Genomic DNA, 14,658 nt, shown 5'->3' with positions numbered 1-14,658 from the left:
ACTCTCTTTTATCACCCACAGTTTACCATGACCTGGATGACCGAGCGTCTTCACAGACGTTTCCATGCACTTTGGGATGAGAACCCTTCGACTGGTGCGGGAGTATGAGAGGACTTCCAGAAAACTGGCAGACTACAGAAACCACCTGCGTTTCAACCTGAGATGCCGACAATCCAACATTATCCCCACTAGCCTACGCCTGTTTTCAACGGTCAAAGGACACAGAGCTGAAATAATCCTCCAGAAAGCCCAGAAGCAGCTTCTCAACGAGAGAGTGAGACAAGTACATTTCACCATCGATGCTCTCCAGAACAAGACTGAACTGATTTTTGAAGAATTGACATTACTTCTTTCCAGTGAAGTTTTGGAACGAGTCACTGAGTTCGCTGAGAAGGCACAGATTTCACAACATACCAAAGGCAAGGAACGACAGATGTGCAAATTTCAAACTTTGCTGTCTAAAACCACCTCCTCCAGCAAGACAGAACTTGGAAGAAGAAATCTGACCAGGCTACACAACTGGACATAGAAGAGATATGGGTGAAGAACTTATCCGACAGGGTACTCACCCAACCAGAGAAAGATGTTCTATCCAAGGGACTTTGCAGTTTCACCAGAGCGGATACCAGTGGTAGACCTCATCACAACCACAGAGTCAGCCATCAGAAACAACAATCTGACCAACACAGAGGCAGAACAACTTAGACTGAAGATATAAGCTGCTCTATCCAGTGCGAAAGCACCCCCCTCCAACCTCACCAGCCAAGAAAGGAGGGCTCTTACTTTGCTTCAAAGAGACCAGAACATCACCATCCTTCCTGCTGACAAAGGGAGATGCACAGTGTTGCTAAACACAACGGACTACCACTCCAGGATGATCAGTCTCCTCAGCGACACTACCACCTATGAAACCTTGAGGCGGGACCCCACCAGTTGTTACAAAAAGAAAGTTGTTAGCTGCCTGCAACAACTAGAAAAGGACCAAGCCATCAACCGATCTCTGTACTACAGATTGTACCCTGGGGAAGCCATTCCTCTCATATACGGACTTCCCAAGATTCACAAGGAAGGAGCTCCACTCAGACCTATCATCAGCAGTATAAACTCTGTTACTTACAACATTGCCAAACACCTGGCCACCATTCTGGCTCCTCTCGTTGGGAATACACCACATCACATCAAAAACTCCCAAGATTTTGCTACTAAAGTTGCAGACCTCAAACTAGACGCAGATGAAACCATGGTTTCCTACGATGTCACTTCTCTGTTCACCTGCATTCCTACCACAGAAGCAGTTGAATCTGTTAGAAAATGACTCCTTCGAGACAGGACCTTATTGGATAGAACGAACCTCACCACAGACCAGATTTGCACCCTGCTTGACCTCTGCCTGACTACCACTTGTTTCCAGTTTAATGAAAGTTTCTACAGACAGAAGCATGGATGCGCCATGGGCTCACCGGTATCCCTTTTGTGGCCAATCTTTACATCGAGGAAGTGGAACATAAAGCTTTGACCACTTTTTCAGTAGTTGCTCCCAGCCACTGGTTCAGATATGTGGATGACACCTGGGTTAAAATCAAAACCCATGAGGTGGAAGCCTTCTCTAAGCACATCAATGCAGTGGATATTAACATCAACTTCACTCGGGAGGACGTCAGTGGGAATAATCTAGCCTTCTTGGATTGTGATGTACACATTAGACAAGACAGAAGCCTGAGCATCGAGGTCTACCGGAAACCCCCACACACAGACCAGTACCTACTCTTTGACTCTCACCACCCACTGGAACACAAATTGGGGGTCATTAGGACAAGGGATGGCAAAAACTAAAAAAAATCTTGACCGACCACCGAGCCTCATTAGCCGGTTAAAGTCGGTTAACCTATGAGTTTACAGGGATGCAAATGTTTTCGCGGAAGCTGCACAAATGTGCACAGCTTTCTGATTTACTGTTTTCTTCTCATACTTCCTATGTTTCATGGACTGTAACAGCATTTGCTTATTTAGTAATTTTAATCCAGAATTTACTCTGATGAAATTATTCAGACACTCCAACGCCCCCCCCCAAAAAAAAAAAAATCGGATCTGCGCGATTCAGCTGTGAAAAAGGCGGCATCTGCACCTTTAGTTTGTGTGGAGAGATATGATCTGCAATAACATGCATTGTTGGCTACAGACCGAAACATACTTTCAGAATGCACTGGCCAAGGCAGGACTAAACTCGATGTCCCTTCTAATAATAAAAAAAAAAAAACAGAATAGTAATTTGTAAGCTAAAAAGCCTGTGTCTACACTTTTCTTTCGCCGAGTGGCAGCGGGAGGGCGGGACATGACTGAATGGGTGTTTCTGATTTGTCAGCTGTCTTTAACTGGGGCGAGAGGGCGGGACATGACTGAATGGGTGTTTCTGATTTGTCAGCTGTCATCCTTACACCGCATGGCATGCCCCAAGCGTTTACAAACACAGAATTCCAGGTTCTCCGCTCCAAAATCGGCAGCTTCAAAATGATTGATTTTTTTTTTAACTGACAACCAAAAAAAAATTAACCGGTTGATGTTGATTCGGTCAACCACCGGTCAAACGGTCATCGGTTAACATCCCTAATTAGGACCTTGCAACACAGGGCTCAGAATATCCCTACAATGATAGAGGGAAAAGAGAAGGAGCAGAATCACATCAAGAAAGCACTTCAGAACTGCAGGTATCGCAACTGGTCTTTCCTCAAGAGCAGAAAAAGGAACAGAACAGACAAGGAGGATAACAGGAACAAACGCAAGAACATTGTCATTCCCTACATTTCTGGTCTATCTGAGAAACTCAGGAGGATCTTCTACAAACACAACATTCTGGTACATTTCAGACCCAGTAACACTCTGAAGCAGAAACTGGTCCACCCTAAGGACAGAATACCCAAACACAAATAGGACAACGTAGTGTGTGCCATTCAGTGCAGTGAGGAATGCACGGACTCGTATATTGGGGAGACAAGGCAACCGCTTCACAGGCGCATGGCTCAACACAGGAGAGCCAGTTCCTCAGGCCAGGACTCTGCTGTCTACCTTCATCTTCACAACAAAGGACACTCATTTCAGGATTGCAACGTACGCATTTTAGCCAGAGAGGATCGTTGGTATGAGCGAGGAATTAAAGAAGCCATTTTGGTCAACCTGGAATGGCCATCACTGAACAGAGGTGGGGGTCTAAGACATCATTTATCAACCACCTACAATGCAGTCCTTGGCACACTTCCCAGACAACTGAATGCACACCAAAACGCAGCTGTTTTCAGTGACTCACAGGAGGACAGAGAGAATCAGCATTCCATTGATCACCCTAACGGGCAATCCATTGATCATCCTAACGACTCTCGAGGCTGTTCACAACCAGCCCCCAGTTGACCCACACCAACAGGATGACTCAATGACACCTTAGATGAGCTTTTCATCCATGAGAGGATAAATACCTGATGCTCCCTACCAGTCAGACAGAACTGAAGAAGCCTTTCGGATGAGAGGTGAAACGTCTTCAAGAATCTTCAAGCAAGTCCAGTTGCTCTCTTTTACCACCCACAGTTTTCCGTGAGCATGTTCTCCCATCAATACTTGCTCCTTAACATTCGGTACATGCGTTGACTGCCCAGAAGTCCTGTGGCAGGAGATGCATGTGCCCAGGTGATGAGTCTGCTGTGAAGATGCTTGGGCACATAGAGAAGACCAGGTGGGAGATGAATGGGACAGGTTTTAGGTTATGACTTCCTTATTTTCTTGTCCAGTTCCCAGGTGATGGATCATATGAAGCACTGTGGTGGAAGGGTAGAATGAGAACTGAGTCTTGATGGGATGGACCAAAAGTTCTGGATAGGGTGTCTGCTTTGGTATTCTTGGAACCTGAACAGAATGAAATTGTGAAGCTGAATCGGGTAAAGAATAATACCCACCTGGCCTGACGTGGATTTAACCTTTTGGTTTTCCTGAGATATTCTAGGTTCTTATGATCCATGAGGATTATGAAGGGGTGAGTAGCTCCCTCTAACCAATGCCGCCACTCCTCAAGGGCTAGTTTAACAGCAAGCAGTCCTCTGTTCCCCATATCATAATTCCTTTCTGCTGAAGATAACTTCTTTGAACAGAAAGCTACTGGATGTAGCTTTTGTTTCTCCCCAAAGTGTTGGGAAAGAACGGCCCCTACTCCAGTGTCTGACGCATCCACTTCTACAATGAATGGCTTAGTAGGATCGGGATGCTGGAGTATGGAGGCCGAAGTGAAGGCAAGCTTGAGCTTACTGAAGGGTTCTTCTGCTGCTGACTTCCACTGTAGGTGCTTGGGACCCTTCTTCAGTAATGCTGTCAAGGGGGTTGCCAGAGAGCTGAAATCATGAATGAACTGGTGGTAGAAGTTCGCAAAGCCCAAGAGCCATTGAAGGTCCTTAATGGATTTTGGTGTTGGCCAGGACGTGACAGCTGATACCTTAGATGAGTCCATGCTTATTCCTTCTGTGCTGGTGATATAACTGAGGAAAGAAATTTTGCTTTGATGAAACTCACATTTTTCAGCCTTTACGTAGAGATTGTTTTCCAGTAGACGCTTGAGAACTGCTCTGACGTGTTCCTGGTAACTTTTGATATCAGAGGAGTATATCAGGATATTATCAATGGAAGCAATGGCATATTTATCCAGCATGTCCAGTAGCACGTCATTGATAAGGCACTGGAACAAGGTTGGTGCTAAAGAAAGGCCATAAGGCATTACCTGGTACTCAAAGTGTTCCGCAGTAGTGCTGAAGGCTGTCTTCCACTCATTGCCTTTCCTTATCCTGCTCAGATTATATGCACTGTGTAGATCAAACTTAGAAAAGATCCTTGCAGATCTTAGTTGCTCCAGAGCCACTGGGACCAGGGGAAGAGGAGAAGGGTGTTTTACAGTGACCTGGTTTAAACCTCTGTAATTGATGCAAGGCCTTAGTCCACCTCCTTATTTGTCCACAAAAAAGAAACCAGCCGATGCAGGAGACTTGGAAGGGTGGATATATCCCTGTTTGAGGGCCTCCTGAATATACTCCTCCATGGCAAAGTGTTCCTTCTTGGATAGAGGATAAATACGACCGTGTGATGGTGACCTACCTGGTAGTAGGTCAATCGCACGGTCATATGGCTGGTGTGGAGGTAGCCCACTGGCCTTCCCCTTACTGAAAACCTCCAAAAGATCCCAATAACAGTCAGGAACATTGTCCATGGAGTCTGGTTAAGGACTTTCCACTGAGGTGGAAGATACTTTGATCTGAGGACAAGAAAGACAGCTCTGGAAGCACATGGGTGACCACTGAAAAATTTCTTTACTTTGCCATGAGATCAGAGGGTCATGCAGCTGTAGCCAGGGATATCCAAGGATAACGTCATGGTCAACAGTTGTGGTCACATACAGGAAAATAAATTCTTTGTCTAATGTTCCTACTTGAATCTGGACTGGATGGATTCGTGTGGTGACGAGTCCATCATCTATGGGTCCTCCATCGATAGCCCTAATGCTGAGTGCACTGTGCAGAGGGGTGGTAGGCAGGTTGAGCTTCTGTACGATGGTGCTGCTAATAAAGTTCCCCGCTACCCCTGAGTCAGCAAAAGCAGAAAGGACGTAGGTGGAGGACGCCACTTTTAATAATACTGGAATCTTAAAGGATTTTGAGTTAAATTCTCTCACCGGACTTGTAGATTTTGCTGGTGTCTCTGCTGGAGATTCACGGACAGGACAGTGCTAGATGTTATGCTTGGTGCTCCCGCAGTAAAAGCATAACATCGTCTCGCACACTCAGCATGGGTTAACCTACTGCAAGACACCTCCATGGGTGAGCTGTCTTCAGAAGGCTGCACAGACCTGGTGCTTTCATGGAGAGAGGGTTGGCATTTTAACAGTTGGTCGAGATGAATAGCAAGGTCAATGAGGGAGTCCAGCGTGAGGTTCTACAGGCCAGTCCACTGATGATCTCAGGGTGCAGACCTTGGCGAAAAACTGCTTTAAGGGTTGGATCATTCCATCCACTGGCAGCCGCTAATGTCCTGAATTCCAGGGCATATTCAGCAACACTATAAGAGCCTTGAGAGCAGGTGAGTAGAATCTCCCCAAGCTCAGTCCCCTCTGGTTCATGGCCAAAAACTCTTTTGAATAGGGAGAGGAAATGATCATATGAAGTAGTTGGCTCACCACCCTTGTTCCAAATGGCAGTTGCCCAGTGGAGCGCTTTGCCAGTGAGAAAAGATAGAAACTTAGTGATTTCATGCTCATCAGATAGATTTGGCATGGTGGTGAAATACAGAGAACATTGAAGTAAAAATCCTTTACATGTGATGGCATCTCCAGCAAACATCTCCGGAGTGGGGAGTTGTAATGCTGGGCTAGGAGGAGACTCGGGGCGTGCTAAGAGGGCCTGCGACATCACAGTTGCAAGCTGTGTCATCCGAGTGTTGAGGTTGGTGAGCATCTGTTGATGTTCTCCCAGCAAATGCCCCTGCGCATTCAGAGCAGTTGGTTTTGTATCCTTCGCTTCATCCATGTTCGGCGAAGTATCCTGTTAGAATGCAGGCACTTACAGATGTATGTGCAGAGGAGAGAGGGGTGCAGACTGTCAACAAAGCCAAGACAAGAGACAGAAATCAGCATCAGTAAACAAGCAAGGGTCGGGCAATTAGCAAATAACACAGGAAAGATAAGTCAAAGAGTGAAAACTTGACAGTTAAAGCGAAAGGGTCAAAGCACAGGAAGCAGTCAGAAGAACCAAGGCTTGTTATGTATGAAACAGGCAGAACAATACTTCACACTGGAGTGTTTGTTTGGGGAGCTTAAATAGAGGAACAGGGTATCAAGGAAATGAGAGACAGCTGAGTTTCAGTCGGCTGGAGACAGAGGGCGCTGTGTGTCTTGGGAACTGTAGTTCAGGGTACCCATGTTTAGTTTTCTCAGCGGGTTTACTGACAAGAAAAAAACATTTGATCTCGTTGGTTAATAAGGCCCATTTTGGACCATGTGATCCTCATACAGAATATTACGGCAGTTTTCTAAAAAATTAAGGCGTTTCTTCAATCTTTGATTTGTAATATCTCAAGAATAGGAACATTTTTTTTAAAATTCTGTGAAAAAGTATGTTGTTTAACCTTCAATTCTGAATTCAGTGAGAGCAATTTCAAGCAATTTGGATTGAATTTCAATTTTCACCAGATATTCCATCATTTCTCTTCCAGTCTGTGTCGGTGTAACCTGACAGAGGAAAGCTGTAGAGTTCTGTCCTCAGTTCTCAGCTCAAACTCCTCCAGTCTGAGAGAACTGAACCCGAGTTACAATAACCTGCAGGATTCAGGAGTGAAGCTGCTCTCTGCTAGACTGAAGAATCCACACTGTACACTGGAGATACTGAGGTACACACACACACGAGTTCTAATAAATGCAGTCACATCCACTTTTCATCTGTGGTCATTTTGATTGTTGTGTGTATGAGATGGAGAGTAAATGTTCTGGAGATAAAGATTTTGGGTAGTTGATGTTTTCGATGCTCAAACTGAGTGTGTTAAGTGTGAGAAGGTTTTCTTTCATGCAAGATGTGTAACTGCAGGATTACAGGTGAAGGTTGTGCTGCTCTGGCTTCAGCTCTGAGGTCAAATCCCTCATCACACCTGAGAGAACTGGATCTGAGAGAGAATAATCCAGGAGAATCAGGAGTGAAGCTGCTCTCTGATCTACTGAAGGATCCACACTGTACACTGGAGACACTACAGTGAGTTACTGATTTACTGTCTCTTTACTCTACTGTATTGGATGATAATGAATAATATTCATCATGTGCCATCATATTTTCAATTTTATTGCATGTTTATATGGATGTTTGTTTACACTGATGCTCTTCTGTCTTTCAGAATTAAAGGTTCTTCCCTCACCAGGATGGCTTTATGACAGGAGTCTCACCTCAAACCTCTTTTCCAGGATGGATCGGTTTTGGTGAAGCGTTAGAACCCGTCCCACATTTCCAGCAGTTTGAGAAAGTTTCCCTTTCCAAAAAGAGATGGCTCTCTCTCACTCTCTCTCAGACACACACACACACACTCACATATTATGTTTTGTCACACTTCAAAACTAAAGCTTATGCCTGTAAACCAAATTTGATATGAATCCGATGAACCATCTCAGAGGAATATTCTAATGTAACATGTGTCACATGCACAAAGTACCTCACTTCCTGGTGGGTGTGGCTAATGCAATGTACTTTACAAATCTGCTTGCCGTTGGTTCATGTTTCCCAGATTTGGTGTGTATATAACAGAGTTAGAAATAACCTCTTATGAATTTCTGCACAATAGCCATGCTTCTTACATATTTATATAGTTCTGAATCCACCTGGTGGGTTTATACAGCAACTGCAATAGCTAGGGTTCCTCTTGGCACACTGTACTTACCTCAGCAAAGAAAACTGCTTCCCTGATGGAGGTACAGTGGTGCTTAAAAGTTTGTGAACCCTTTAAAATTTTCTATATTCTGCATAAATATGACCTAAAACATCAGATTTTCACACAAGTCCTAACAGTAGATAAAGAGAACCCAGTTAAACAAATGAGACAAAAATATTATACTTGGTTATTTATTTATTGATGAAAATAATCCAATATTACATATCTGTGTGTGGCAAAAGTATGTGAACCTTTGCTTTCAGTATCTGGTTTCCTCACATGAACTGCTCGCTTCAGGTCCTTCCACAACATTTCCATTGGATTAAGGTCAGGACTTTGACTTGGCCATTCCAAAACATTCACTTTATTCTTCTTTAACCATTCTTTGGTAGAACGACTTGTGTGCTTAGGGTCATTGTCTTGCTGCATGACCCACCTTCTCTTGAGATTCAGTTCATGGACAGATGTCCTGACATTTTCCTTTAGAATTTGCTGGTATAATTCAGAATTCATGGTTTCATCAATGATGGCAAGCTGTCCTGGCCCAGATGGAGCAAAACAGGCCCAAACCATGATACTACCACCACCATGTTTCACAGATGGGATAAGATTCTTATGTTGGAATGCAGTGTTTTCTCCAAATATACTGTTTCTCATTTAAACCAAAAAGTTCTATTTTGGTCTCATCCATCCACAAAACATTTTTCCAATAGCCTTCTGGCTTGTCCACGTGATCTTTCGCAAACTGCAGACGAGCAGCAATGTTCTTTTTGGAGAGCGGTGGCTTTCTCCTTGCAACCTTGCCATGTACACCATTGTTGTTCAGTGTTCTTCTGATGGTGGACTCATGAACATTAACATTAGCCAATGTGAGTGAGGCCTTCAGTTGCTTAGAATTTACCCTGGGTTCCTTTGTGACCTCGCCGACTATTACACGCCTTGCTCTTGGAGTGATCTTTGTTGGTCGACCAGTCCTGGGGAGGGGAACAATGGTCTTGAATTTCCTCCATTTGTACACAATCTGTCTGACTGTGGATTGGTGGAGTCCAAACTCTTTAGAGATGGTTTTGTAACCTTTTCCAGCCTGATGAACATCAGCAATGCTTTTTCTGAGGTCCTCCGAAATCTCCTTTGTTCGTGCCATGATACACTTCCACAAACATGTGTTGTGAAGATAATACTTTGATAGATCCCGTTCTTTAAATAAAACAGGGTGCCCACTCACACCTGATTTTCATCTCATTGATTGAAAACACCTGACTCTAATTTCCCCTTCAAATTAACTGCTAATCCTAGAGGTTCACATACTTTTTCCACTCACTGATATGTAATATTAATGATCAAGTATAATCTCTTTTATTATTTTTTTGACTGGGTTCTCTTTATCTACTTTTAGGACTTGTGTGAAAACCTGATGTTTTAGGTCATATTTATGCAGAAATATATAAAATTCTAAAGGGTTCACAAACTTTCAAGCACCACTGTAAACCTGCACTACTGACACAAAAGGGGAGAAGGGGATTGTTCAATTTATAAATATACATTTTGTATATACATGATTATGTTCCTCTTCTGAATATATTTCAATCACGTAGAACTCTTTAAATCTTGGGGGATGTAAAATCTATAATTCTCAGTCAGTTTAAGAACAAAGAAAGTGGTTGTTTTGTCTGGAAACTCTGTCCACTGGGAAAACTTCTACAGCCCAGTGAATTCTGCCATCTTTGCCCCTGCAGTGGTTTACTGAATGTGGCCCTGGAGAGCTCTCGACAAGGTAAAAATAATTGAATCTTATCAAATGTTGGTCAGAGTTTAAGGTAGTGACTTTAGACGCGTTGTTTTTATAAAGCCGATGTTTTTATCTGCCGGCAAGATTGAGTAACATGAATTAGACAATGTTAATGTTAAGGTAAGGTACTGTTCACTGCGTTAGCTATGCTAATTCCCATCAGTATCATTTATGTGTGTTGTTATTTCTCGAAATGAGTGCACAGTGTGTGTTTTTGTAGTGTGAAAAATTTCTAGAGGATACGTCCGTTATATGTTGCTCTTCAGAGGGCTGTTAAGATTAAGAACAGTGGAGTTGAGGTGAGCCTAATTCGGTGGGGGGTTTATACTCAAGGCATTAGCTTGCCGAGGCATGTCCGCTGTTCGACGGTGTGGAAAGTCAAGGTCGCTGTGACAAGTTTTGGTAAACATCCTTCTTGAAAAGCTGCTATTTGTGACGTTAGTTTACTGCTGCTTTTTACAGTAGAGGTGCCCGGCTTGGCCGAAGTCCATCCACATTGACCTGAGAGAAAATTATGATCCCATGATGATATATGATCTCAGCCTTAAAGGAATACTCCGGAGTGAAATGCTTTCTAGGTCTATTTTCACATTATTGGGAGTGCATACATTGAGTTGCTACCACAATCACGTCAATTGGATGTGTTTTGAGAAAATTCGTTTTTTGCGATTTCAACCGGAAAGCGCTAACACGGCAGTGCGCGGGGCGTGTCTTTTTGCCGATACAAAACGCTAGTTTTAAAACCATTGCAAAGCTCAAAACAACTTGACAGTTCTGTGGAAGTGAGTAGAGGGTTCCTACAAACAAAACAAAGTGTCCCTAGCTCTGCAAGTCCACGGAGAGTGTGTAGAAGAGTAAATACAAAGCCAGTGACCTTACCTGAAGTTGTTCTTTTCCAGACATCATTCAAATTCTGTAAAGCTGCTTTGCAACAACAATGTTTATTGTTAAAAGTGCTATACAAATAAACTTGACTTGACAAATAGCAAGTGTGGAATACTTGTGTAGTACTTCTGAGGCACATCACTCATACAATGACCGTGCGTCACTCATGTGTCTTACTGTCATCGCAAAAAGCCCCTACTAGCTGTGCTGCTGACTTGCCAAATTTTTTACCGTAGACTGCCAGTAGCAGCCCGTACAGCGGGTTGTGAGTGAGGCTTTACCCGTTATCACCCCCCATGATGAGGATGTAGGGATGAACTTTGGGGGACTAGTGCCACTCGTGCATGTACCAATTCTTGTTGTTTGTTTGTTGTTATTTTTTTGTGAGCAATTACTATCCTGATTTAGCTCTGTCTTTATTATATTATATTTTATTCTATTCTTTTTTTAACTTCACCTACATTTATCTATATTCTACTCTGTACTTGAGCTGCTGCAACACTGAATTTCCCCTCATGGGGATCAGTAAAGGAATATCTGATCTTATCTCAAAGTGTTTTATTCCCCTTTTACCACAGCAGGATGCCAGTGATTATATTTTTATCGATTAATTAACGTTTTTGTTGACAGTGATAGTTTAAGTATCCATGTGCATGTGGCGTTAACAAATCAAACACAATTTGGCAGTTAGGGAGGAGCTCATACAAATGGGAAAGAAACAAATGGGAAAGACTGAAAAATATTGAATAGCAAAAACACATTTTTTTCATTATTTTTTCACATGTTGCTATCAAAGATGTCATGAACATTTTAATCTCTTTGAAGGTGACCAACATTTCACAATTTTTCTTTTAAAATGTGATAACAGAAATAGAAAGTCATAATATGCAAGTTAAAATGTCCTTTATTAGGTATAAAGATATAATTAATTTATCCTCATAGCCTCGAGTGTAATTCAGCGAAACAATGCAAAACTAATTCAAACAAAAGTTTGTTTAACTATGATTAAAAAATACTTATTAACGGAGAGAGGATTTAAACACTCGGCTGAGTTTAAGACAGGTTTTTAAACTCGCGCTGGTCGATTGTGTTCTTGTGATTCTTCACCCACCCGTCTTCAGGATCTGCACACGCCTTTTTGCCGTTCTTTAGAGTAAAGCTGCAGAGGAGAGAAGAGATTTACATCAGTGTTAAACTGCAATAAAATCAGAAAATCAAACACTCTCACACGTCCCAAACCTCCAACATCATTTAAAGTGAGATTATATTACACAGAACTATAAAGCAATAACAGACAGGAAAATACAAACCTTTTATTATTAGTGAAAATAATTTAAATAAATGAGGGGGTGAAAGCTTACATGACTCCAGGGTTTGTACACCGAAAGTCTGTTTCTTCATACGCTGTAATGAGTTTTACAGGGATTGGACTCTTCTGGTAACTGAAACAGCATTTCTTTACATCATTTTCACCTGTGTGAAAACATTTATACATTTAGTTCTGTGATTAAATACTCAATAAAAAAACATATTAGAATTTGAATTCTGGATTGTGATTGGTCAAAAGGTGTTGATTAATTCTCTATAACAGCAGCTCTGACAGTAGTGCAGATACAAATCACAGGTTTATATTCATGCCCGCATTCTCATACGCTATTGTTTCTATGGTAACACCTCATTCACAGGGACTGGTACAGCAGCTCCTCATAAACAGATTTAAAATATGCATAATTGTATATAATATATAAGCCTAATATGCATAATTATGATATGGGTGTCTGTGTATGTATGGATGTGTATAGTTATATGTATTGTATGTATGTGTATATATGCATAACAAGTATTTGTATATATGATTTGGTCGATATTATACCATGTTGGTATGTCTTGGTATGTTGGTGTGCTTTTTTTTTGTTGATTTTGCTTTCTTTTGTGTATATATAGTTTATTATGGTGGAAAGTGACGTTTGATTAACGGTGGTATAGAGGGTTAGGATTTGATAAGTTATTTACTTCTTCCTAATCCTTTCTGAACATTATGATGTTATTGCCTTGTGGCTACGCTATTTTGTTTGTTTATGACGATGTTTTGATGATCGCATTTTTTATTTTTTGTTGGTTTTTTTGTTTGTTTTTATATCTTCTTTGCTTTATTCCAAACAGTAATCAATCAATAAAACTAGAAGGGCACTCGGTCGAGTTCGTACCTCCACCAAGCCACACATCAACATCAAAATCAAAAACATAACCTCCTCCAACAAAGATGACGGAGGTAAAAAGAATCTGTGAAATTGTTTGTATGGTGAAGTTTTCTGGAGCGATCATTTATGTAACATTTCTGGAAGGAGTCTTCAGTGTCAGTGCTTTGTTACAGTCAGAGGTGAAGCTGTAATTTGAGGTTTTCTGACATCTTCAGGATGGAGGAGTTTAGGCTTCTTTGCAGTTTCTCTGTAACATGACAATCTGCATTTTTAACTTCAAGAGAGAGAATAAAGAGATGGAGAGGGAACAACTGCTTATAACTGCTGTAATGGAAGTGAGAATGGAAACTAACTTGCTTTGGAGACTGTCCTCATAATAATAATTGGTCACGATGATAAATGATCACCATAAAATATCATGGGAAGACGAAAATGAGAGAAAAGAACAAGCATACGGGAAAGAATTGCATGGTCAGCACTTGAGACAAGCCAAGGATATAGCAGCAGAAGAAACATGGAATTAGCTGAAGAATGGAGAGTTAGAAAAGGAAACAGAAGGAGAGACAATCACTCGCATCGTCAGTCGATGTGGTGTTTTGGCACAAAAAGAATATTAAAGAAGGTACGACTGCATAGCAAAAGCTCTCCACTGGGACTTGCTCTGACAAAACGGTTTTGAAGTTGCTGAACAATGGTATCAGCATCAACTTGAAAGTGTGGTAGAAAATGATCACGATAACATATTGTGGGATTTCTCAATTCAAACTGATAAAGAGAAATCAGCTAGAAGAATAGATATAGTTCAAAAAGAAAGCTCTAATTGTTGATGCAGCTGTGCCAAATGAAATGAATATTTCAGAACAAGAAAGATAAAAGACAGAGAAACATCAAGACCTAGCCTGGGAACTCACAAGCATATGAAATGTTAAGTGCAAGGTTGTCCTTATTGTAACAGGTGCACTGGGAACTCGACCAGGGAGGTTGAAATCTCACCTGGACACTTTACATGTTACAACACACATAGACCTTATTCAGAAATCAGCACTATTAGGATCATTAGAAACGTCTTTGGGACCTAAAGATACGAGTCGTATCTTGGTATCAGTGACTTTAACTTCCAGATGAAAGAGCATCTGTGCGATACCTTCATAATAATGATAAGAAGAAGAAGAAACAAAAAAAGATTTAAATATGAAAAATAGATAAGCTTGAGCTTACTTTCGGCCGATGTGAAGAATTGATGGCAGGCGAGAACCAGCAGAACCAACAGGAGAGAACGAGAGACCATGACTGATGATGATGATGATGATGATGATGAAGAAGAAGATAATGATGCAAACAGAATGGGATTAC

General features: G+C 41.8%; 1 protein-coding gene across 1 annotated transcript; it reads right to left on the bottom strand.

The window, feature by feature from the left end:
- Positions 1–12,067: 12,067 nt before the first annotated feature.
- LOC132882777 (C-C motif chemokine 4 homolog) lies at positions 12,068–14,620 on the bottom strand. The gene is made up of 3 exons (XM_060915889.1): positions 14,524–14,620; positions 12,466–12,577; positions 12,068–12,263 (listed from the first exon to the last, which is right to left on the bottom strand). The coding sequence occupies exons 1-3, from the start codon at positions 14,591–14,593 to the stop codon at positions 12,158–12,160; spliced, it is 288 nt and encodes a 95-aa protein (XP_060771872.1). The 5' UTR covers positions 14,594–14,620; the 3' UTR covers positions 12,068–12,157.
- Between the last annotated feature and the right edge of the window lie 38 nt (positions 14,621–14,658).

This window comes from Neoarius graeffei, chromosome 1 (assembly GCF_027579695.1).
Source record: "Neoarius graeffei isolate fNeoGra1 chromosome 1, fNeoGra1.pri, whole genome shotgun sequence".
Taxonomy (NCBI): domain Eukaryota; kingdom Metazoa; phylum Chordata; class Actinopteri; order Siluriformes; family Ariidae; genus Neoarius; species Neoarius graeffei.
This window is presented reverse-complemented; position numbering and strand designations above follow the sequence as displayed.

Bases quoted from the DNA above. Each gene is read 5' to 3' on its own strand.
- LOC132882777 (XM_060915889.1), bottom strand. From the start codon at position 14,593: ATGGTCTCTCGTTCTCTCCTGTTGGTTCTGCTGGTTCTCGCCTGCCAT. The intron at 12,578-14,523 runs GTAAGCTCAAGC...GTTTTCACACAG, and splicing joins ATTCTTCACATCGGCCGAAA to GTGAAAATGATGTAAAGAAA. The intron at 12,264-12,465 runs GTAAGCTTTCAC...TCTCCTCTGCAG, and splicing joins TGTACAAACCCTGGAGTCAT to CTTTACTCTAAAGAACGGCA.